Genomic DNA, 26,682 nt, shown 5'->3' with positions numbered 1-26,682 from the left:
GGCACCCAGCCGTCCGCTTGCAAACGGGTCACTAAGTTGCTGTACGAATTCCTGGAATTTAGGGGTCTGCCCGCTCACAGGTGGCGATGCGACGCAATTAGCACATTGTACCCCGAACCGAGGTCGGGCGATCGAACAATCGATGACATCAGCACGCGACGGGTGCTTGAATTGGAATTACCTTTAGGGTCCGACGACTTTAAGTGTCTAGTTGTGAAAAAGGGGGGGGGGGGGTTAGAGAAAGCTAACCTACCTACATTTCAAGTATATCTCCATTATACTATGAGAGATATTAAATGTTTGACTGAAAACTTCGCGGTCATAAATAAATAATTAGACACACAAAGATTTGAGAAAATAGTAGAGACACATAACTCTTCAGAGTGCTCGTTAGTACGTGTAATATCAACAGCAACATAATAAACTATATATCACAGCTAATCTTACTTAATCACTACAATTCTACTATTTATGCGGGAACACTAATAGCACAGTAGTTTATACGCGTTTAGAATTTCTTTAGTTCGTTTCGATCGTCCAAGACGACATTAAGTTTCGGGAAATTCGTTAGGATTCTTCAAAAATGAGTAGTGCTAAAGTGAAGTCTTATTTCATACAAACGCTGGCTACTCTGATAAGTTAGTGACATCTTTTGTTTTATATATCTACTTCTTGCTATTGTTTACGCTCTAGAGACTATTCTGAAGATTTTTTTTTTATTGCTTAGATGGGTGGACTAGCTCACAGCCCACCTCGTGTTAAGTGGTTACTGGAGCCCATAGACATCCACAACGTAAATGCGCCACCCACCTTGAGATATAAGTTCTAAGGTCTCTAGTATAGTTACAACGGCTGCCCCCCTCTTCAAACCGAAACGCATCACTGCTTCACGGCAGAAATAGGCAGGGTGGTGGTACCCACCCGCGCGGACTCACAAGAGGTCCTACCACCAGTAAAAAATGTCTGTCACTTCATACATCAATAATAAATACTGGTTAACCTTTAGTTGCCTGGTTTGGTAATGTTAATTACGGACGCCGATAACAGTCAAAAACTTAGTTGGGCTTAATAATCAGTGCTTGCATTTTGAAACAAAAAAGTCCTATCGTGGTACCAACTACCATTGTGGAGACGACCTGGACACGGCGGAGCATACGCTCGCTGTCTGCCCCACTTGGGAGGTGCAGCGCCGTGTCCTGATCGCAAAGATAGGATCGGACTTGTCGACTTGCCTGACGTCGTGGCGTCGAAGCTTGGTGGCGACGAGACCTGGAAAGCTATACTCGACTTCTGTGAGTGCACCATCTCGAAAAAGGAGGCGGCGGGACGGGTGAGCCAAAGCTCTCCTCACTGCGCAGAAATACGCCGTCACCGAGCAGAGAGAAGAAGAAGGGTCGTCGTACCCCCTTTTGGGGGCACGGAACGGGCCTCAGGGCAAACCCCACTGCCCGGGACGAAGCTCCCTACCACATAGGGCAGGAGTGAACTAGATGCAGGGAGGACTATGGGGAAGGTACGCTGTTCGCAGCGTGCACGGCTGCAATTTACATCTATATATACTTATACATAATACGATGGGCTGATGTTTTGCGTGGAGGAACGATGCCCGTGGACGACGCACCCCAGCGCCGGCTGCAGTGTTCTGCTTCCTATGCTAAATTTTTTTTTTTTTTTTTCTCTAGCTACTAAAACTATAAACTAACTAACTATAAACTAACTAAAACTAATCTAACTAACTATACTAACTATTTACAATAACTACAAAAAACAACAGTCAGCACCGTGGGGCCCGCCACCGGCCCCATGCCGCGGCCCCACCTCTATAAACCAGAGGAGGAGCCGCGGCACTAGTTTGGCGCTCACCCGTTCTGGGCTCCCCAAAAGGGGAAGACCATCGCGGGGAGGGACCGATTTAAACACTCCCCAGACGGGGGAGTGGTCCACCTAACGGGGGTGCGAAATGGGTCTCCATACGGGGGCACCCCAACGATGTGGAGGGAAATGACGAGTGTGGACAGCTCAGTCCCATGGGGGCACTCATTATGAGCACTCCCATATCACTCCGATTAAGCCGACTATCTTACCATAGCCGGGGGTTCCAGTAGCTCCCTTGGTAGCGCCAGACCATCGGGTGGTCTAGCGTGCAAGGGAGCTAAGTTGTGGAGATGTTCGTGGGGTCCACCGTCAGCCCGCTCGTAAATATTACGAGCTAGCCTCCGGATGAACTCCTCGAGCGACTCCACATCCAGATCCCGGGCGATTACGGCAAGAGCCAGATTCTGCTGGGCCTGTAACTTCACCCGCGTGACCTGCGGGATGAGGTGATACCAGGCCGCAGCTGCGTACGTGATACGGGAACGGACATACGTCTTATAAATGCCGAGCTTAGTCCTGACCGGCAACCTGGAGGCCAACACCGGCCGGAGGAGGAATCTCGCGTAGCGAGCGGCCGCCAACGCCGACATGGCGTGGGCGGTCATCCTCAAACTCCGGTCGATATCGACCCCCAAGTACCAGACGCTGGATCTAAACTCGACATTAGCGCCACGGAGACTGAGCTGTCCCGGGACGACTGTTGTGCGGACCGGACCGAAGAGAATAGCCGCGGTCTTCGCCACGTTGACCGCGACCCTCCATCGGTCCAGCCACTGGGGCAGTAAGTCCAATAACCTCTGCATCCTCGAAATGGCCGCAGAGGGGAAGTTGGATGATGCGAAGTAGGCGCTGTCGTCGGCAAACAGCGCCAACTTCACGTCGGCTTCCCACGCTTCGAGGTTGCCCTCGAGCGTGGGAATATCGTTGGTATAGAGAGCGTAGAGGAATGGTGCCAGGACGCTCCCCTGCGGAACTCCGGCCGTGACTGGGCGCACCGACGACTTGGCACCCTCGTCACCGAGCAGGGGGTCGGGGCCGGGGTCCCATCCGTGACCGTGACCCGGCCCCCTAAGAGCTTCAGACTCCACCCGCTTTATGCGAGGAGGGACCCAACCGTAGGGCGGGGTGATTTACACCACGCGCGTAATAGGAAGCCGGGTAATAGCAGACCGCACTCCCCCAACCGCTCCGGGGGAAGGTGCAGCGTGGCGCCATCAAGGTCCGTCGACCGTGGGAACCGGTTTTCGTGTCGCCGGCGACCGCCGGTCCAGCGTGTGGAAGACGGCGGGATGGATGTAATATGCTCTGCGTAAACCTCTGCGTAAAATATCGTGGTACCAAATGGACAGCACTACCTAACGTAATCGGAGCTTAAATCTTGTCTAGTGACAGAGGCCAGACAGACCGTTAAAAAGTAACATCTTCTGCTTGCCGTCTAAGGCTACGACAAATGCTGTTTTCATAGAGTTGGACTATACTAGAAATGCGATAAACTACCGCGTGTTGCCATTACCATACTCACTAATTAACACATCTTATCTCTATGACGTAATTTAATTACATCCTCAAATGATTTGCCTCAATATTAAATTGATTCAATAAATTTACAGTTTCCAATCAATGCACATTGACGGGATACATTTTTGCTTGGCCATCTTACAATGTGGCCAACTTCAAATCCAACTCTACAGTTCTTTCACATCCCATGACTGCTCTGGAGATCTCGTTTGTCGGGAGTGTGGTTAACATTGGAGCATTGGTAGCCACGCCTTTCTGTACTTGCTTCTTAAATAAGTTGGGGCGAAAATACACATGTATGCTCTTTGGCGTGCCTTATGTGGTAAGTTGATTTCCTCGTGACATTTTATTTCAGTCAGTCTTCAGGAGAAGAGAAAGACAAAAAGGCTTCTCACCCAACTTAATGTAGTAATAATCCCATTATATATAATTATTTTTTGTTAACATAGTATACAGACGAGCATTCGGCCCACCTGTTGGTGGATGGTTACCGTCGACCATGGATTTCAGTAATAACAGGGGCAGAGCCGCTGCCTACCGTTAAGTGCTCTCCACAAGTCTCGTTTGAAGAAGGACATGTCATAGCGTTCGGGAAACACCGTGGAGTGGAGCTCATTACAACGCTGGATGGTACGTAGTGTACAGAGAGAAGCGATGACCCTCCGCAAACCCAGCGACTTTAAACAATCCGCGATAATCCCAACGGCCCTCTTCGGTATGGAGTCAAGTGTAAGTATCTGGTATTTGGGAGTCCCGGACTAGAGGTGGCAGCAGTACTCCATGCGAGGCCGGACTTATGCTTTATAAAGCAAAAGTCTTGTCCAGGCGTGAACTAGGCGTAACTGACGCAGGACATGGAAGGGCTCATAGTTCACCCTGCATACAACAATCGAGATTCACTTCGGTCTCCGACTTCGGCACGACGACCGCACGACAGGATTTTGCACTGGCTGGCAGGACAGCTTCCTGGGGCGGAGTTTAGTAGTGACATACGGGTTTAGGTCCTCTATTGACCAGCGGGCAGCGACGAATACCGTTTCACTAGGTCTCCCTATACCCCTGTCAAACAATCACGTCCCGCGAAATCGTACGCACGTCTGCTCCGCATGATCTAGATATAATCAAGATTCACTCCCAACAAGGAAGAGAAAAGGGAAGAAATAGAACTGGCTCTCCAACCCACACACCGGAACACAGTTAGGCTATTTGGCGGCGGGCTCAAGTTCCATTATATTTCAAATGTAGCTTTTTTGCTATATGACAGATAAGGTTCGATCCATCTGGTATTCTACCCCGACCTCCAATCTCCGCCCGGGTTCAACTGATCCTTTGGCCTACTCCAGATAATTAATTAATTAATCTTGAGAGCGTTTTTGCGTTGACATTTGATTTTGACAATTAAAAAAATTAAAACTAAGATAACCGTAATAGGTTTATTGCAAAGTCAGCGATTACACGTATGGCAGAACCACGTAATGTTTTTTTTTATTTTTTATTTTTTTTATCTTGTTACCTTTTTGTTAGTATAAGTTATCAATTCCAGTTATTTTAGTTCACTATTTACACATAGTTGTATTAATGGAACAAGTTTTGTTTAGTTTATTTTTTCCTTATATTTAATATACATACTACGTGGATGTGTTTTGTACGATTACTTTCCTGAATAAATGAATAAAATTGTATTTATTTTGAAAAAATCAAACGCTTAGCTTCGTTTCGATGCACCGCAGTGGTGAAACTGTATTGTATCGACAGTTAGGTCACAAGCGTTGAAAGTTGAAAAATGATCTTTTTTTTTTATTTCCAGATATCTTGGACGATAGTCTCTCTATCTAATTATGTTCCTCTTGTCATCGTCGCTTTGGCTTTGAGTGGAATCGGCGCTGCGGGCGTACCAGCCTCTACAGTTTTTATCTCGGAGATATCAGATGATTCAATCAGAGGAATTTTAACGTCAAATGTGGTATCAGGATACTTTCTCGGAATTTTCCTCTCCTACTGCTGGGGAGCATACTTGAGCTATTACAACGTAGTCTACTTGCACTTGGGTCTATGCGTGCTGTATATTATAATGGTTGGTTATTTGAAGGATTCCCCGGTTTTCTTGCTGCAAATCAACAAAGAAAAGGTAAGCTTTCAAGGTTTTTCTTTCAAATCAATATATCTTAACAAAAGTCAGCTGAAGCTTTGAGTATATGATTTTTACTCTTCAACCCATTGTTATATTATAGACATACATACCATGAAAGGTCACCTTTGATAATGGGCATCAAGAATGACCGGGCCACTGTCGATCATTGTTATAACGCGGCGAACTTTTTCAAGCTTACCTCGTTTTAAGAAAACTATGTCATAACGCTCAGGAGGCATCATAAAGAAGAACTTATTGCAAAATGTCGCAGAAATCTTAAAAGTGCCTTTAGGTAGTAGAGATGAAACATGCTTTAGTTCTGGGTGGGATGATAAAATAGATGGGTCATCTCAAACAGTTCGTCGTAGTACTTATCGCGCTGATCCAGCTTTTTCTCTACGTTAGTAGGACACGTCGTAAAGCCCTGTGGGCAGTATAGCAAAATTCAGTGTCAATATTGCAAACGGTAGTCACATACATCAGCTGCTGGGTAGTATTGTAAAGCGAATCAATCATTGCGATATGCATGACCCAATAAGCTATTTATTCTATTCCCATGCGTAGGGGACAACAACTTTTTAAACAGTCATGTCTGACATTTCTGTAAATTACTATAAATTTACAGGAGGCGGCGAAATCGATTGCCTTTTATCGGTGTGTGGACGTCACATCTAAAGAAGTGGAGGTAGAACTAGCCAAGATCCGCCTGCAGCTTGATCCTCGTCGAGAGAAGATTCTAGAAGGACAAAATGGTATGTTTGTGAAGTGAAACCTATACAATTCATTTGCTAATATAACTGTTACTAGTTGTTGCGTTTGGAAATAAGTCCTTCGTAATTTTGCCATCCAAAAAACTCATAAAAATCAAACAGGAAGTCGTGAAATGAAAACACTCAGGTAAGAATCCGAGTAGATTGTGTTGAGCAGCCTTGCATCACTAGTTTTTAATGTATAGAGTGAGAGCGGATTGTTCACACAACTTTCCGCTGATACCCTAATCAGCATTAAAGCGGCCGAAATACACAGAAAATAGCTCGCTCGTACTCGACCGCTTTCTTTTGTAAGATAGTTGTTCAGTGGCTCATAATGGCGTAGCATCCTTCTTTGCTTTCTTCAAAGTCTTGTCTCAGTGATAGAAGGTATCAAGTCAAGCTACGTGATGCCAGATCTTATATTTTTGCCTGCAGAGCCGGAGTATAGCCTAAGGCTCCGTACTTGGTCCAGTCCTCTACAAGATTTTTACTAGTGATCTACCTACTCCAGTCACCAGAAATAGCGGTAACAACCTTTGCCGGTGATGCAGCCTTCCTCAGTTGTAGCAGTAATCCTAATGAAGCGACCCAACTGTTGCAAACCCAGCTCGATATCACTAACGCTTGGCTGACCAAGTGGCGCATAAAAGCAAGCGCCCCCAAGTCTCATCACATCACATTTACCCTAAGACGTGAAACTTGTCCTCCAGTCAAACTCGGCCACAACACATTGCCGCAATCAACCAGTATCTTGGATTTCACTTGGACCGAAGGATGACATGGAAAACGGAGCGTAACGAAATTAACATCAGATTTAAAAACCTAGTCTGGCTTCTCGGTAGTCAGGCTGCCTTATTCCTATCCAACAAGCTAAAGGTGTATTGCTCAATAATAAAACCGATCCGGACGTATGGAATCCAGCTGTGGTCGACAGCCAGCAAATCCAACATTATGTGAATCCAGAGAGCTCAAAACAGTATCCTGAGGGTAATCTCGTCAGCCCCTTGGTATACTCGAATTTCGGAAATCCACGAGTTCTTGGAAATCCCAACCATCTTGGATGAAGTTAAATTATACTCAGTCAACTGTAAGAACCACTTGACAGCTCACCTACACCCGTTGTCCGGCTTGCTCTTGCAGTCAAATCCGATTAGAAAACTCAAGAGAGCCGACGTGCTATCCTACTAAGGCGTGACGCAGCATTGGCTCTGCCTCTCCAAACCGTAACCTTTCGCAAATCACCTGATTATAGTCTTGGGAATGATCGCAGGTGTTAAAGTAGAAAAAAAAACTATCTAACTTTCCAATGACTTCCCCACATTTGGCATCCCCAAGCACTAATGGAAAGTAGGCTAGAAAGCCTACTTCCTATTGGTCCTAATTTCCGCTCCGTGGAGTCGTGGAGGGCCTCACAGAAATCCCTCTACCCAGGCTTGGGAGTCCCTGCCTGACGAGGCAGGGGTGGTGGAATTGTTGGTATGGTTCTATGTATGCAGGCTTGAGCATCAAGTGGCATGCTGTGATGGAGGTGAGGACGGATACCTCTTCCTCTTCGTTCTTTCCTCTACTTCTCCATCTTTTCTCTTTTTTTTCCTTTCTTCCTTCTTCATAGGTGCGGTGGCTTCTCTTCTCTCTGCCTACCTTTCTTTATTCCCCGCTATTGGATCGGATTTCTTATATACTGCTTGGAGTTACTGCGTCCATGTGTAATGGATTTGTAGAGACCCAAACAAGCTCTGGAATGAAGCCCAACACAGACCTCTTCAACATCACTCCCTTTTACTCCTGGCATTACCGATGATCACGAGTAGCAGTCAATTAGTAGTTATATGTTCGTCTTTCTTCGAAGGCAATAAAAAACTATAACCTCATGTTCGTAAGTCTATGGCTACATTGAAATCTTCAGAAAACCGACCTCATGAACACAATTCTTTGAGAAAACCACATCGGACAGCCAATTACGAGTCTTCAGAAATGGTCGTAACGAGGAGTATGAATTACTCACATTTATAGAGAACTAGTGGTCCCGCAGTAGTCGAAATTTGACTATAATTAAGTGAAATTGTCAATTTGTGCACTAATATGATTGTATTTTATACTTCTATAATCTCAAATTTCGCCAAGACTACAATATATGATAGGTAGTGTGTGTAATGTTTTCCTTATTGATTTAACGTATCTTTTATGCATTATTTTTAAAAAAATCTTACGATTGTACACTTGTTCTCTATATTCTCTATAAGTGTGGTAAATTTCATACTCCTCCGTCCGCGCAATTTTCGTAAAAAGGGATTTTGTTTTTTTTTTTTTTTTATCTGGAGGAAATCACCGGACTTCCGCCCTCCACTGGGGATGGAGGGCGGGGCATGTCGGAGTTGAACCGACTAAAACCTCCTGTCACTCAACAACCAGCATCCAAACCTCGCATGAGACAGAACTCATGAAAAGGCAAAGGGGGGAAAGCGAAGCGTTTAGTGCGGAGCACATCTCTCCCATCACTTTCCCCCTCGGGACGCCGGACTGGCGGTCGTCGGCGCCACGACCACCAGTCCTCTCGGTCGGCAGGCTATCCGAAGCCCGCCTAGATGGTGCCGGTTAGAATGGTCTACCCTCGGAATACCCCGCTGGGTCAGAACCAGCGTGGGTTGAGGATAGCCGGCCTTCCATCATCCGGATGCTCTTGCATAAAACGCGTGCAGAGCAGCTTGCACGTCGTCTTCTTAGGTCCCCTTCGCCGGTCCCCAGGCCGACATGTGAGGGAGACCCGAAACACTTAGAGGGCCAGGGCTTGGGCGAAATCCGCCTCCCTGGCCCCCGCTCGACGGCGGCGGGCCTGCGCGTCTCTCACGCGCCCCGCCGCCTCCTTCTGCGAGATGGTGCACTCGCAGAAGTCGAGCATCACCTTCCACGACTCGTCGTCACCGAGCATCGATGCCACAACACTCGGCAACGACAAGTCGTTTCCTATTTTTGCGACAAGGACACAGCGCCACCCCTCCCATGCGGGGCAGGCGACGAGCGTGTGCTCCGCCGTGTCCAAGTCGCAACCACAATGGTGGCACTCTGCCGTCGGCTCGGCTCCGATCCGGTGCAGAAACTCACCGAAATAACCATGCCCAGTGAGCACCTGCGTGAGCCGGAAAGTGAGGCGTCCTCTGTCACGACTCACCCAATTCACAAGAACCGGGCGAATCGCCTCGACAGTCCTACGACCAGCCGAAGGATCGGCCAGCCGTCTGGACCATGACTCCAGCACGGTCGTAAAAAGGGATACAAAGTTTTTGCTTCACGTATTAATATATGGATTATTTTGTTTTTAAATCAAACGACACGTTACAATTCAATCGTCCTCAACGGTATGGGTTTAGGCTTGGATTTGATCCTGATATTTCTTTCTTTCGCGAATTGTTTTTATATTTATTTATTGTATAGATGTGTAGGAATATACGACAAAGGGAAGATCTTCCACCGAGCGGGTGACATTGCTCGGTAGACCGACGGTCCAAATGTTGTTGTTCGGAACTTGTATATATGCGCTTTATCTTGAAAATGTCGTAAGCGAGATTCAGGCATCTGTCAATTATCTTGCGTTGTATGATGGCTACCCGCCACATCGCTCCCCTCCGAGACTGGAGGTCGTGTCATTTTTAGTTAGCGTTGTCCGTGCTGAGATTAGCTTGCAAGGGCCAGTGCTGCTCGAAGCCTGCGGTGAGTCGAGGCTGAGCTTGAATGATGCGTGCGTGTCGCCAGTGCTGCTCGAAGTTTGCAGTGAGTTCAAACTGAGCTGAATGCTGCCTGATTGTTGCCAGTGCTGCTCGAAGTCTGCGGTGAGTCGAGACTGAGCTTGAATGTTGCGTGCGTGTCGTGCGTAGTCCATGTGATGCAGAGCTGCCACGCCGGAGATGTGTGACCCCAAGCGTTGATAATCCGGTCGTGGGCTGCGACGAACTGTAGCGGCGTGATGAGGCAGTGAAGTTGCGTGCCGTAGGACCAGGAAGCGCGGTGAGTCGGCTGCGATGGTCCTGTTGAGGCTGCGATGCTGGCTTGCTGTGGGACGACTGTCAATGACGTGCTTTTATCTGCGAGAATATGGGGATTGTTGTAGCCGAAATTCATGATGAATCAGAAGGTTGCGTGTTCATATCACGTCGGGGTCACCAGTTCACCAGTTGTAGGAATATACGACAAAGGGAAGATCTTCCACCGAGCGGGTGATATTGCTCGGTAGACCGACGGTCCCAATGTTGTCGTTCGGAACTTGTATATATGCGCTTTATCTTGAAAATGTCGTAAGCGAGATTCAGGCATCTGTCAATTATCTTGCGTTGTATGATGGCTACCCGCCACAGATGGTTGGACGAGTTCACAGCTCACCTGGTTTTAAGTGGTTACTGGAGCCCATAGATATCTACAAAGTAAATGCGCCACCCGCCTTAAGATACAGGTTCTTAGGTCTCACTTTAATTACAACGGCAGCCCCACCCTTCAAAACGAAACGCATTACTGCTTCACGACTGAAATAGGCAAGGCGGTGGTACCTACCCGTGCGGACTCACAAGACGTCCTACCACTAGTATAATTACGCAAATTATCATTTTGCGGGTTTGATTTTTATTACACGATGCTATTCCTTCACCGTGGAAGTCAATCGTGAACATTAATTTGTTAAGTATATTAATATGTGTTGGATTAGAAAAATCGGTACCCGCCTGCGGGATTCGAACACCGGTGCATCGCTAGATACGAATGCCCGGACGTCTTATCCCTTAGGCCACGACGACTTTAGGCAATCCGCAACAGTCTAGGAGGCATTATTAAAACTACATAATTTTTGAAATAGATGGTTTTGTTGTTGTAGATCCATCAGTCACAAAAGAATTGTTAAAGATTCAATCAGAACCGGTCAGTGCGAAATCAGAATGGAAATTTTTGAGTAAGTATTACATAATAGTTGATAATAATGTGATAGAGATTATATATAGATATATGTGTGTAAATATTATATTATTATCATGATATAACATTGTGTACATTGTTTATGTGATTATATATATATATACATATATACCTAGTCAGGTCATAAATTCTGTCACATGTTTAATGTCAAATAATTGAAACAAGTTTATTAATTATGTAACCATTCATATACCAAAATGAACTTTACAAAACATAGGTTCTTATGACACTAAAGTTTATTCAAAATGACATCCGTGATTTTGACTACAGGCCTTCAATCTGCGCGACCAGTCGTCTATCGCACCACGAACGAGGTCCATGTCAATATCGGCGGCTGCCTTAATCAAAGATGTCTTGAGTGACTCCAAATTGGGATGAGGCTTTGGGCACGCCTTTTCCTTCAAGTGTTGCCATATCTTGTAATCTAACGGATTCAAATCTGGACTGGAGGAGGGCCAGTCTTCGTGCCGGATGAAGTCGATTTCACGCGCCGCCAGCCAGTCTTGTGTGCCCTTCGCTCTATGAGCTGGCGTCGAATCTTGTTGGAATACCCAGTGCCTGTTATTGAACATGGTATGAGAAACAGGTTCCACAAGGTTCGTCAGGACTGTATTTTGATACACAACTGCATTCGTTTTTACACCTTTCTCACAAAAATGTACCTCTGTTAAACCCCAATAAGAAACTCCCAGCCATACCATGAGCGAGGATGGAAAATGACACGTTGGACACGCGGAATACGGTTGCTCGCTTCTTCACTACTGTGTGCGTACACCTTATCATTTTGTTTGTTGTAGCTCTCTTCTACGGTAAAAAAATTTTCATCCGAAAAAAGAATTTCCCGATATTTTTTTCCCGCGTACCGCTTCAACAAAGCGCGGCATCTCTTCAGTCTCAGGTCCATTAGACGAGCATTCAAACGATGTCCTGTTTTTCTTCGATATGCCCGAAGCCCTAATTCTTCATTTAACACCCTTTTCACCGTGGTTCTGCTTAACCCCATCTGAAGGGCCAACAGTTTCTGCTTACGTTTGGGATTTCTTTGAATTCGCGCCTTCACCGCTTTTATCACTGCTGGAGTCCTAACAGACCGAGGGCGACCACTTCTTGACCTGTCATCTACACTAGAGTCTTCATTGTATCGTTTGATGGTACGATAAACGAATCTTTTGGTTATATTCAAATTTTTCAGTATGTTAAAAATTTTAATTGGCGCGTAACCGCAACGATGCAACGCAATAACTGCAACACGGTCTTCTTTAAGCGTCCACTCCATATTTAAAAATGAGTAAAATTCTAAAAGTATACATTTTTATTTTCATGAACAATTCGAAATTCGGATTCAATAAACTTTTTTGTGGCCAGCATTCTAAAAGAAAAGTTTTTACTGTGTGACAATACTTATGACCTGACTAGGTATATATACCGTGTATGTGTTTGTATATTGTATAATGTAGTTTGGTTGTTTCACACTAAGTTACCACCCTTGGTTGACTGGTAGAAAATGCCTCGGGAATTAAGTCCGCCATTATACTTATGTGCATTAAGTTGAATAAATAAATAGTTCTAGGGCACTAATATTTCAGTATACAAAAACAAGTGTATTATAACGGTGACAATTAAAGACGGTGGCGCTCTCGGTAAGTTCTAGAATTTCGATAAGTATTTTAATTTTGTTGGTCGGATTTTTTTTTTCATATACCAAAAAATTAGATACCGACAAAACTGGAATGCTTCTTGTAGAACAAAAACAAGAATAGATTTAAGCTAGAGTGATGCATACTCTTATTAGCTCTTATGGCTACAAAGCTAATCCGTCTCAATAGATTGCACTTAAATAATTCATACTGTTAGTACGTCAATAAAAATGCAGAATCTTAATAGATTTTTAGGGCGATTTTAATTTTTACTCTGTATTCGTATAAAGTTTTGATCATAAATAAAAATACTTTCTTGTGCAGCAACGAAGGATCTAACATAGAGAAACAAAATAATAGAGCTACAAAAATAAATTTGTATCCTAATATTCTGCATGCAGTCCAATGTAATCAGAAGCAACAGACGCGTGGGGTCATTGTTCTCGAAGGACCGCGGAGAGTCGTTGCCAACTATTTTACGCGATACATTGCGCGCTCATAAAAGTCTACATAATACGAAAAAAAAAAAAAAAAAAATTTCGATAGACGAGTAGAAGCATTCAAGTTCTGATGCTTATGGACCCCGGATGCCGTCAGTTGGACCTATTCGTTGGAGCTCTTTTACCCATCTAGACCAAAAAAGAAGTTACTTATGTTTTTAATTTCAGGTTGTATTTTATTCCTGCTTCTAGTAGATACAGAAGCTCAGATGCATAGCGCTTTAAGTTGACAAGTATTTTAGGAGCAATGAGAATAAGCCCACACGATAAAGATATCCAGAAAATAATCCCAGGATTTGTTTTCAGTCAATTCCCCGTCATCAATTCGAGCTTTGATTGTCGCTATTATCACGACGACGTACACGGTGCTCATGGGAGCGGTGGTGCTCCAGGTATACGCCGAACCACTCTTCAGAGAAACAGTGCCATCGATGGAGCCGAACAAGTTGACGATTTACCTGGCGATAGATTTCGTTGTGGGCAGTCTTATATGTGGAGTACTAATTGACAGATTGGGGCGTAAGGTACATGAATAATAGTTCAAAATATAAATAACCAAATAAATTTTGTGTACATCTTATCCTACTAATACTACTAATCCTATGTATTGATGTATGTTTGTTACTTTTTCAAACGCAAAAACTACCGAATGGATTCTGATGAAGATTTGCAATATTATAGCTTACACATCAGAATAGGTTATCTATACTAATATATAAATCTACAGTGGATTTTACGGATGTTCCGTTATAACTACTGAACCATGCATCCGATTGACTTGAAACTTGGTGTCCATTTAAAAAATACATGTACTTAATGGATAGGCTAATATTTATATGAGTGTTGGACTCCATAGACCAGTTGCGGGGGCGTTAATGATGAGAATCCTTGTCGGGGTAGAAATAATAATGTTAATTTTAAATGCCCAGGGAAGCGGACGGTTACAGCTAGTAATTTATAAAGATATCGCATGAATTACCAAAAAAGCATCGATAAGTGTCAAATAATAAGAAAAAAATCTGCCATCTGCGAGCTACTCTGGCTCTTCTAACAAAAACCATTGGAGTTTATACGTATCTAATGTAAAATGGATATGTTTAATAAAGAGTCCTATAAAAAAGCCGTGACACCATATATCTATCCTTTTATTTGTAAGCCGTTATCCGCTATCACCAAAATAATTAGCCCTGAATATAGGAAGTGAAATTCTTACATTTTTTGTTTGATTACATTTTAGAAGAAGAAAGATTAGTTACATTTTACGTAAATTTTTTATTATGTTTGTTACGGTCAGGACCAGATTCAGATCAATGATCAACCAGACGATGACCGAGCTTTACTCGTCTTTTTTTTTTTTTGATAATTTGTGTTTTTAGTACGAATTACATATTGATAAAATGATGAAATATTCCAAGATCGCTTAGGTATTCTTTCAGTGAACACGTGAGTTAAAAAGATACAAATAAGATATATAAACAATTCATTTTCTTGGTCTAACCTTAAACTAAACACTCATTGACTTCGTGTGGCTTATCAACACCATCTGCTGGAATAGCTTTAGTGTCTTTAAAGCTTTAAAGTTGCTCTCAATTATGAAAAATAATATTATTATTCGCCAATAGACATCGGGAAGAGTCATAAAGTTGTTTATCGATAAAGTTGATTATTGAAAACACAAATAAAACAACATTTTCTGAAAATAAATCGTAGCTAGATCGATTTATCGCCCCCGAAATCCCATGTATACTAAATTTTATGAAAATCTTTGGAGCCGTTTCCGAGATTCAGATTATAGATTACATACAAGAATATACAAGATATAAGTACAATATACAAGAATTTGCATGTTTAAAGGTATATAAATATAAGATAGATCAGTAATAAGTTACGGCTCTCAAACCGAAGCGAGGGCGGGTTGTTTCTACCATAAATGAGCCGACCTCGATGATTTTAGGTCGAAAGCAAGCGTCCCAGGATTCCATCCGGCTGCCCCGTAGGTCCGATCAGTTAGATTAACTTCTAATGACACGTTCATTTGACTTCGATAAGGCTATGCGTCTTGATAAACGCCTTATCGTTGCCACCGCTGACTACTCCCCGAATCCTGATCGACGTCCTAGACACGTCCTCACGGATCCATGAGATCAAAATAACCCTTTCATTAGACGCCTTTAGGAGCAGGAACCCTGGTAACCGTACTCATCAAAATCGGCAAAGAGTTCGACGTGCAACCTAACCTAATCATCAGCCCGCTGGTAATAGATTCATTCGTGAAGCAGCTACTCTGAAGTTGCTAGGTCTACTTTGGAGGCGCTCGGATAGCTGTTAGCAAATTTCACCATTCCTCGCTGAGCCCTTGCTCGCCCACTTGTTCTGGTAAAACTGTAAAGGCCTCTGGGCCACCAGTAATATTTTAAACATAAAAAACAAACGTTCATTTGACATTCTTGACTCATTGAAAATAAATTATGAACCCTAGTTGTATGTAACTGTTAATCCAATTTATTTTAGTACCTGATGGTCATCACCACAGTCCTGACCAGCATCTGTATATTACTAATGGCGACTCAGCTGCAGTTCAGCTGGGCTCCACAGTGGACGACAGCGGGCTTCATGTACGCCTTCTCCTTCTTCTACAACTTGGGACCAGCGACGATACCGGTCGTTATCGCTGCCGAGTTCTTTGTGCCAGAAGTGAGTGTGTGACATGTAAACTTACAAGCTAATTTTACTGTGCAGGCTCGAAGGATGTAAAAAGGATGCACTTTGAGAAGGCGGCACGACATGAGAACCCTCTTGTCGTGGCCGCTGGAAATTGCATACCCGATCCTGTATACAGAATAGTAAATAGTCAACTTCGCCCAAAACACGTCATTGCGAATCCTCCCGATCCATTAAGGGTGCTTTCAGGTACCTCAAGCACCGGTCACCGTCCCCATCGAACCCGTCGCTTGCAACGAAGGGCTCGTCGAGCGAATTAACCCACAGACACAGGCCACTGAGTTCCTCGACGGATCTTCTCAGTGGGTCACGTTTCCGATCCGGTGGTATATTCTGCGGAGCACTGCTCTTGCTTATTTTTTTTTTATTGCTTAGATGGGTGGACGAGCTCACAGCCTACTAGGTGTTAAGTGGTTACTGGAGCCCATAGACATCTACGACGTAAATGCGCCACCCACCTTGAGATATAAGTTCTAAGGTCTCAAGTATAGTTACAACGGCTGCCTAGTGCTAGGGCCAGTGTTAGCAATACTCCGGTTTGAGCCCCGTGAGCTCATCTACACGTTAGAGTGAAGCTGAAATAGCCTTCAAAGCTATCAGCAAAGGTAGGAAAAAATAAAAATAACTAAAGCAAAAAGAATCTTGAGCGTGGCTTTCATCATCCTCCTGGCCTTCTCTTCAGTCACCCGGGGTCGGCGCAACATATTTTCTCCTTCTATATTCCTCTATCATATACCATTTCTTCACTCACTCCCCTCTTACACAAATCGTCTTTCATGCAATCCATCCATTTCTTCTTAGGTCTACCTCTCCCCAGCGTGGCTTTATCCGCGTTATTTTATTCAGAATGAAGAAAGCACGTGCAATTTCGGTCAAGGCAGACCTGTGTCACTCCGCTCTTTAAACAAATAGTTGCATAGCAACTGTTGTTATGCATATGAATAGGATTTTAATTAAAACAAATTAGTAGAGACCGCTTATACCCCAAAAGGACTATTTATACCGGAATTAAATATTGACTAAAGAAAAGATTCAGAAATGACGTGCTGAGTGAATGATAAAATATTTCAAATACCTAGTCTTGCCTTAGATACTGAGACAAAGGAAAAAAAATATTCTATTGCAAATAACATTTATTACTTTTACAGTGTGTTAGTTTAATATATAAATATAAAACAATTTAAAGTATAATAAGCTTATTCGAAGTGTTCTCCATTGGCTGCAATACAGTCCTTTAAACGTTGAGGCCAGTTATCAATAGAAGCACGCACTCTTTCCATGGGAAAAATTTTCACTGCCAATCGTACGGATTGTTTTAGGGACTCCAAATTATCATGGCGTTTAGAGCCGTACTCTCTAAAACTGACCATACATCATAATCCAGCGGATTAAGATCGGGACTAGATGACGGCCATTCTTCAGCTCTGATGAAGTCCGAAACGTTCGTTTCCAAGCAAGACTGCGTAGACCGAGCTTTATGACCTGGCACCGAGTCTTGCTGGAAGGACCATTCTTGATTATTGAACATGGTTGATAAGGGGCTTCACTACCTTCTCAAGAATGGTATCTTGAGACACTTGTGCCGATGTTTTGATACCTTTCTAGAAAAGTATGGCTCAGTCACTCCTTCATAGCTAATACCCCACCAAACCATCAATGAAGTCGGAAAGTGCCCACGTTGCACTCTGTCGACTAATTGGGAAGCTTCCTTAGAGCTTTGAGCATAAATACAGTCATTTTGTTTGTTAAAATGTTGCTCAATTGTAAACATTTTCTCATCCGTAAACAATTTTTTTTTTTTTTTGTTTTATTCTTGAAGTATTACTGGTGGCTCGGAGGCCTTTCCAGTTTCACCAGGACAGGTGGGCGAGCAAAGGCTCAGCCAGGAGGGGTGGGATTTGCTAACAGCTACCCGAGCGCCTCCGAAGGAGACCTAACAACTCAAGAGTAGCTGCTTCGCGAATTAATCTACTACCGGATCGGAATCGCGACCCGCTGAGAAGATCCGGCGAGAAACTCAGCGAGCTGATTCATGGGTTAGGTTGCACGGCGAACTCTTTGTCGAGTTCGAGGAGTACGGTTACCGAGGTCCCTAAGCCTGCTCCTAGAGCTGAAGGCGTCTAGTGCAAAGGTTATTGGATCTGAGGGATCCGTAAGGACGTGTCTAGGGCGTCGACAGTGACTGGCTCCTGCATGATCAGGATTCGGGGAGTAGTCAGCGGCGGCTACGATAAGGCGATTATCATGACGCATAGCCTTATCGAAGTACCGTTCCGACGCTGACTTCATGTATTTCTGTATAGATTCGAGGCCCAGGTCGTCGTGTAGGTCAACGTTCCTCACGAACCACGGAGCTCCGACGGCTAACCTGCAAAAGCGGGATTGTAGAGATTGAAGGGTGTCTATGTGTGTGCGGGCCGCGTGAGCGAACACCACACTCGCGTAAGTCATGACGGGCCTTATGCAAGTTTTGTAAAGTGTCACCTTGTTCCGAAGGGACATTTTACTCCGCTTACAGATCATGGGGTAGAGTCTACCGAGAATAAACGCGGCACGGTCACGGACTGATTTTATATGCGGGCGGAATGTCATCGATGCATCCAGGGTAACGCCCAGGTACTTGACCTTCCTGGCCCAGGGTATGGATTGACTAAAGAGAGTAATCGGGGGTGTGAGATTCCTCCTCCTAATACGGGAGGAAATCCGTGTGGAGCTTCCCCTCTGAAATAGCACCGCAGTACTTTTCGCTGGGTTGATGTCTATGCGCCATTTTCGGAACCACTGTCCTAGGGCTAGGGCTGCGCTCTGAAGCTTCTTCGCGATTAGGGACTTGTTTCTACTGGAATAGTAAACAGTCGTGTCGTCGGCGAATAAAGCTAAATGGGTCGGCGGCGACCGGGGAATATCGTTAACGAATAAGCTAAATAGGAGGGGTGAGAGGACAGAGCCTTGCGGGACTCCAGCTGTGAGAGGTCGTGGGGAGGAGCGGGTTCCCACGACTCGATATCGAAAAGAGCGGTTCGACAAGAAGTCCCGTATGATGAGCACGAGACTATCCGGCACACCCATGTTGAATAGTTTGAAAATCAAACCGTTGTGCCAGACTTTGTCGAACGCTTTTGCGACGTCGAAAAAGAGAGCTCCCGTGTATAACGGTTTTGATCGATTAAGCCCCACAAGAATGTGCTCCGTGAGGCGGTGCACCTGTTGAACGCATGAGTGATTTGTACGGAATCCGAATTGTTCATCGATGAGAATGCCCTTGGATGAGACGAAGTCTCTGAGGCGTTTGTAGAGCAGACGCTCATACAGTTTACCTAGAGACATGAGGAGGCTGATCGGGCGGTAGCTCGTCGGATGATTTTTTGGTTTACCGGGTTTATGTATGTCGATAACGTCCGCTTCTTTCCACACCGCGGGAAAGATACAGTTCGCCATAGCGGCATTGAAAATAGATGCCAACATCACGATGAGTTGGACGGGTAGAAGTTTAATAACGCGGTTGGATATACCGTCGGAACCGGGAGCCTTGCGAGGACGTAGGTCTTTGATCAAGTCTTTAACTTCCATCGGGGTGACGGGTGGTAACGCATCCGAGGGTGGCAAGGAGGCTCTGCGTTCTACCTCACTGTCTACTAATTCTACATGAACAGGGTCCACGGATTGAGTGCTGGGCGTACACTGGGTTTGCAATGTATCGGCCAGCAGCTCTGCTTTTTCGTCATCATCGAACGCCGCGAGTCGGCCTGAGGGGCCTACGAGGGGGGGCATAGTTACTACCGTATCCGATTTGAGAGTACGAGCTAAGCGGTAGTAAGACCTTTGGGAGGGCGCGAGTCCTTCTAAGAAATCAGACCATCTGGCATCTCGGACTTCGGCGATGCGAGACTTTACGTCGCGTTGTAGGGCACGCATTCGAATACGATTTTCCGCGGTAGGATACCTGTCGTAGGCGCGTATTGAGGCGTTCTTAGCTCTCAGGAGCTCCCTAATATCGTAGGACAATTTGAAGCGGTGAAGGAAGTCCTCCGCTACAACTTGTTTCGATGACCTATCTAATGTCGAGGTGATGTGTGACGTTAAGATGTCTATGGCTTCAGCGGTATCCTGAGGAGACGGGGTAGAGTCCGGGCTAAACGGGAGCGATGGTGGATCAGATTCAGCCAGGCTGACGCCCAGCGTGTGCCAATCCACCACAGTCCTCGTGACGGGAACGGAATCGGGAGCGCGACCGAGCTTCATAACGACGGGACGGTGGTCTGAATCTAACTCTGAAACTACTTCGATCGAGTGTAAGCGCAGAGTTACGTTTTTTAATAACGCTATGTCGAGTATATCCGGGCGATGCGCGATATTTAGCGGGTAGTGAGTCGGGGTTAGCGGAGCGACGATATCGAAGGCGAGATCATCAACTAACGCATCAAGCCGCCTGCCATTCGGGGTTGTGGTGTGTGAGTTCCACCTGATGTGTTTACAATTTAGGTCGTAAGCCAGAATGACAGAGCTTCCCATGCCGAGCAGCGCCTCGATATCACTGCTTAGAACGATCTTATCCGGTGGAAGATAAACGGACGCGATAACGATCGGCGCGTGTCCCGTCAGTGAGATTCGGCACACTGATGCTTCGATATTAGCGAGCGCGGGAGGATCGAGCGGGACGCAATGCAGGGCTCTTCTATAGTAAATGACGGTGCCACCACCACGAGCAGAGAGCCTGTCGTTCCTGACCATGTTATAGTTCGCGATTTTAGGGTCACGGCGCGCGGGCTTAAGTAGGGTCTCCTGCACTAAAAATATATCAATTTGATGGTCACGCAAAAAGTCAGAAACCTGATCACGTTGATTTGCGAGACCGTAAGCGTTAAAAAATCCTATCGTTACGGATAGGGGCTTTATTCTACTTATATACGCCATTGATTACCGGCGGAGTGAGGGGAGGACGTACGTATTTAATGACGCGTATACGTCGGCGTATTCTTGCACAACGGCGATAAAGTGTTGTGCAGTGGAGGCAGCGCGAATGGCGTCGCCCAAAGCGTTAACGCGCTCAAAGTTGATCGACTGAAAGAAGTCGATCGCTAAAGCGAGATTGTCGGACGCGGTCGGAGGGCAAGTCGCGGGAGAGGGACGAGTCGCGGGGGCGGGACGAATCGCGGAGGAGGAAGTTGTAGCCGTGTTCGTGTACGGCAGCGGTTTCGCCCAGGCCGAGACACTGGGCACCGGCGCCGGAACGAACGCTGGCTTAGCCTGCGACACAGAGGGTGCCGAGGCTTTGATGTCTGGGCCGGAAGCTCGGAGGCGGTTTTGGCGGGCGACGCGTCGATTTATTTTAGGGGCTCGGGGGCATCCGCGGTAATTTGCGGGGTGACCCTGTGTTCGACACAGGACGCAGCTAGGCGGTTCCGTCGCGGTTTTTTGATCGCGAGTGCATAGGGCCGTGGCGTGATCGCCTAAGCACTTGACGCATCGGGGGCGCGCGTGACAGTTACGGGAAGAATGCCCGTATAATTGGCAGTTATGGCACTGGCTAGGTGTGCCTTTCTTGTGTGGGGTTTCGACTGCGATTCCGGAAAGGCTACAGACCGTTCGGATGTTGAATATTTGCTTACCCTCGGAGGTAGGCTGGAGGGCGACGAGAACCATATTATATGGCTCCCTTCCGCGGCCTGTATGCATGCGGTGTACGGAGTTAACCGGTAGGCCTTGTTCGAGAAGGTCGGCCTTAACGAGCTCGGCATCCAACTCTTTAGGGATGCCACGTATAACGGCACGGAGTTCGCGCTCCTCCTGGAGCGTATACGTGTAGAAACTTATACGCTCCTTACGGAGGTAAGACGAGAGGGCCCTATGGTCGTCGGGTGTTCGAACCTTAATTTGAATGCCGTTCGCGAGGTTACGGGCATTCGTGAAATTGATATTTTTGGCCTTAAGGGCCAGGGAAACTCGTTCCCAAGCTGCCTTCTCTTGAAGGATTACCGGGGGAGGGGTCTGGGTTTTATTTTGTGCCACCGGACGCGGCGACGGAGTGGCACGGGCTGGAGGCGCAACGGGAGTCTGAGGGCGGGGGCGCGACGCGTTCGCGGCTTTGCTAATTTTAGCGGCCGCGGGAGCTCGAGACTCCGCGGCACGCTTCTTACCCTTTTGCACCAGGGTAAATCCATCCGTCGATGAGGCGGGGGCGAGGTCGACCTCCATCTCCGAGTCAGAGTCGGAGGACGAGGAGGCGGGCGCAGGTGACCTACGAGTAGGTGTTTTGGAGGGCGCGACGGAGGCCGCGGATGATCGCGCTGCTGGAACGGTGACCACGGCGGACGACGCAGCAGTTTTACTCGCCAGTATAGGCGACGCGGGAACGGCAGGCACGACGGAGGCTGCGGTGCTCGATGCAGAAGCTTTACACGCAGGTACAGGCGACGCAGGAGCAGCGAGCTCGGCGGAGTCCACGAGAGGGCTCGCAGTGTGATTGGCCTTGAAGGCCAGAAACTCTGAGGCGAGCTGTGGGTGGCGAATTCGGAGGAATTCTGCGAATACAGCGTCCATGATCGCTGAGTACCCAGGTGGGGCGGCCCCGGGTCTTGAAAACACTCGCCTTGCGGCGAGGCCCCAACTTCTCGGACCTGAGCGGTTCTATTGAACACAGGTGGCGATGCGGCACGATTACTACAGGACAAAGAAAAAACACAACAAAACGGAAATAACAAAAAGAAACAAAACAATTAAACACTTCCAGGAAGACAGTTTGTCGGCAGATGTACCACGAACACAGAAATAACAAAAGGAAACAAAACAAATAAAAACTTCCAGGAAAAACACTTGGTCGGCAGATGTACCACGAACACAGGCCGCGCGAACAATGGCCGGGCTAACAAAAGCCGAGCGAACAAAGGCCGGGCAATCGAGTGGTCGATGAGCACGTCCGCACGTGACGGGTGCCTCTATCGGAAATGACAATTTTTTTTTCTATGACCTCCCTTTACGTACCGCTTCAGTAGTTGTTTCGATTTTACCACCCTATTATCTTTTAAATGATCAGTTAAGAAATGACCAGCACGTCTCTTATAGGCTGCAAGTCTTAAGTCATCTTTCAAAATACGCGACATGGTTTCAGGTGCTATCTTCATCTCCCGAGATAAAATCTTTTGCTTTCGGACAGGATTTCTTCGAATTCTTTCCCTTACTGCTTTGACCACTTTTTTCGTACAAACACTACGTGGACGGCCAGATCTTTTTCTGTCACAAGCAGAAGAGGTCTCATTGCACCTATTAATAGTCCGGTACCCAAACATTTTACTAATACCAAGCGTATGGAGAGTTTTAAAAATTGCATTTGGCTCCATACCTACTTTGTGTAATGCAATCACAACGATTCGGTTCTCTTTATCACCCCACTCCATTTTAATATCGCAAAATATTGTACAATGTATTGGCGCCAAAATGAGAACTCAATGAACGGCCCACCTGGTGTTAGGTGGTTCCCCGAACCCATAGACATCTACAACGTAAAGTCGAAATTAGCTCATAATATCATGAGTTTTCTTATTACATTCTTACCTATTACATTAGTATTCTTATTACACAGGTTCTTTCAATTAGAATAATGTGGTATCTTGTTTTACTGTCTTGATTTGTAAGTTGTTAAATGAACTGTTAATTAATAATGTATACGGTTAAAAAAATTTAGTTAAATAGCAAACTGAATTAACTGGTGTCGGAGAAAATGTCGTTCAGAGATTCCGTTACATATATATAAAAGCTAACATATCTCGATATTCGATATTAAATATATATTCATCATTCTGTAATGAGTATCATCATTTCATCATTATCCTGCCCTTCTCCCAGTCACCTGGGGTCGGCGCAACATGTTTTCTCCTTCCATACTCTTCTATCATATACCATTTCTTCGCTCACTCCCCTCTTACCCATATCGTCTTTCACACAATCTATCCATTTCTTCTTAGGTCTACCTCTTCCTCTATATCCTTCCACATTCATAGTTAACACTCTCTTACCAACCTCTGTAATGTGTATATTAACAAAAAATCTATGTTCCATTCAATCAACTTTTATGAAACCAACACACGTTCTTACTCATAGCTAATTCAAATTGCATAAACATCAACCATTACGGTAATAGACATATTAAAATTAAATTAAAAAAGTAAAAAAATAAAAAAGTAAAAGTAAAATCCTGTCGTGCGGTCGTCGTGCCGGAGTCGGAGACCGGAGTGGATCCCGGCGATCGTACGCAGGGTGGACTGGGGGCCCTTCCATGCCCTGCGTCGGTCTCTCACGCAATCCGTGATCGACCACACACTATGTTCCGCGCTTTATTCAGGTGTTGTCATGATTTCACTTCCAACATACTACCTCACCTTATTCCACTCTCCAAAAAAAAACATGAAAATCAGAAATAGAAAAAGTGTTATATCGGCGATCCCCTATTCCACATTTAATGTGGATTTCAGCAATGTCAGGGGCCTACATAGCAACCTTGACGCCGTACATCACCACCTTGAGACGGTGCAGCTTGCCCTGATTTTTTTAACGGAGACGCAGATATCTGCTCCGGATGACACCTCATACCTTGAATACCCCGGCTACGTATTGGAGCACAACTTCCTGCGTAAAGCCCGGGGTGTGCGTATTCGTCCGGGTTGATGTCTGTTGTCGCCGTCTTCGGGGCCTCGAACAACGGGACCTGTCCGTCTTGTGGCTGCGCGTAGATTACGGGGGCTGTATCCGAATCTAGGCGTGCCTGTACAGGTCCCACAGCAGTGATGCAGGTTCAGCTCTGTTTGAGTATGTGCAAGATGGGACTAACCGCATGCTTGAGCAGTACCCATCTGCGGAGGTGGTGGTTCTTGGAGACTTTAACGCTCACCACCAAGAGTGGTTGGGATCCAGAACCACTGACCTCCCGGGTCGGACTTTTTTTAGTTTCTTAAAACTATTATTTATTTTTCATTTTTTAGCGAAATTTCTATTATTTGAATATTTTTTTCTTTTTTTTTAAATTATTGAATTGTCATCGATCCTTAATAAGTATACCAAATTTCGAGTTAATTCGACGTTTTGAAGGGGGTCAAAATCATGTTCAAAGATTCCGTCACATACTAACATACGTCTGAAGCTAATAAAAGCATATTAAAAAGAGTTGTTGGAATGAAGAAATTCTTAATTACCCACAGGTTCGAGGTCTGAGCAATTGTTTGATCAACGCCTGTGCCTGGCTTATGAACTTTGTGACGCTTCAATTATTCTCACACCTCGTGGATTGGGTCGGCTTGGCTCCCCTGTTCTACCTCTTCAGTTCATTCGGATTCCTTGGAGCGGTCTTCTGTCAATTCTACTTGCCAGAGACTAAGGGTCTGCCCATCGAAGCCATTCCGTTGCTCTTCATTAAGCAAGATAAGAGAAGACATAATAATATCTGATAAGGCGGTTAATGCTCTGAACATTTTAAAGTTATTTTAAGTTTAAAAAACTATGTGTGATAATGTAATGTCTTTTGAGATTAGATAGAAGATGATTTTTATCTGTATATATTTTGTAATTACGATGATACATGCGCCACTAGATTTAAAAGACAAAAAAAAGGCTAATATAAAAATAAATCTTAATTATATATTTTGTATGATTTCCTTACAATTTTTTATTATTATTGAAAGATTACTGGTAGCCCTGAGGCCTATTCAGTTTCACCAGGACAGGTGAGCGAGCAAAGGCTCAGCCAGGAGGGGTGGGATTTGCTATCAGCTGCCCGAACGCCTCCGAAGGAGACCTAAAGCCTCAAAAGCAATTGCTTCGCGAATGAATTTACTACCGGATCGGAATCGTGACCTGTTGAGAAGATCCAGCGAGAAACTCAGCGAGCTGATACATGGATTAGGATGTACATTGAACTGTTTATCGAGTTCAACGAGTACGGTTGCCGGAATCTTTACTCCTAGGGTTATGATGGATCCGTAAGGACTTGTCTAGGGCGTCGACGATGATTAACTCTTGCGTGATCAGGATTCGGGGAGTAGTCTGTGGCGGTAACGATATGGCAGCTATCACGACGCAGAGCCTTATCGAAGTACCGTTTCGACGCTTCATTTTTTTTTTCTTAGATAGGTGAATGATCTCACAGCCCACCTGGTGTTAACAGACATCCACAACGTAAATGCGCCACCCATTTTGAAATATAAGTTCTAAGGTCTCAAGTATAGTTACAGCGGTTGCCCCACTCTTCAAACCGAAACGCATTACTGCTTCACGACAGAAATAGGCAGGGTGGTGGTACCCACCTGCGCGGACTTACAAGAGTCCTCTCAAGAGTCTCTCAAGCGACTCCTACCACCAGTAAAAAACTTCAAGTATTTCCGGATCGATTCAAGGCCCAGGTCATCCTGTAGGTCAACGTTCCTCACGAACCATGGAGTTCCGACAGCTAACCTGCAAAAGCAGGGTTGTAGGGTATGGAGGGTATCTATGTACGTTCGAGCCGCGTGAGCGAACACTACACTCCCGTAAGTCATGACGGGCCTTATGCAAGCTTTGTAAAGCGTCACCTTGTTTCGAAGGGACATTTTACTCCGCTTATAGGT

At 45.5% G+C, this 26,682-nt stretch overlaps 1 protein-coding gene across 3 annotated transcripts; it reads left to right on the top strand.

Moving 5' to 3' along the window:
- Positions 1–487: 487 nt before the first annotated feature.
- LOC149500750 (facilitated trehalose transporter Tret1-like) lies at positions 488–25,718 on the top strand. 3 transcript variants are annotated; one of them, XM_089735731.1, is made up of 8 exons: positions 488–638; positions 3,486–3,715; positions 5,201–5,521; positions 6,150–6,276; positions 11,135–11,209; positions 13,676–13,893; positions 15,881–16,063; positions 25,282–25,718. In XM_089735731.1, the coding sequence occupies exons 1-8, from the start codon at positions 584–586 to the stop codon at positions 25,525–25,527; spliced, it is 1,455 nt and encodes a 484-aa protein (XP_089591857.1). In that variant the 5' UTR covers positions 488–583; the 3' UTR covers positions 25,528–25,718. The 3 variants fall into 3 exon arrangements, with proteins under 3 accessions (XP_089591857.1, XP_089591859.1, XP_089591858.1); XM_089735732.1 differs by lacking the exon at positions 488–638 and adding an exon at positions 1,025–1,513; XM_089735733.1 differs by lacking the exon at positions 15,881–16,063.
- The last annotated feature ends 964 nt before the right edge of the window (positions 25,719–26,682 follow it).

This window comes from Bombyx mandarina, chromosome 20 (genome assembly GCF_030267445.1).
Source record: "Bombyx mandarina strain Sakado chromosome 20, ASM3026744v2".
NCBI classification, from domain to species: domain Eukaryota; kingdom Metazoa; phylum Arthropoda; class Insecta; order Lepidoptera; family Bombycidae; genus Bombyx; species Bombyx mandarina.
Note: the sequence above shows the minus strand (reverse complement) of the source record. Positions and strands in the feature narration are given on the sequence as shown.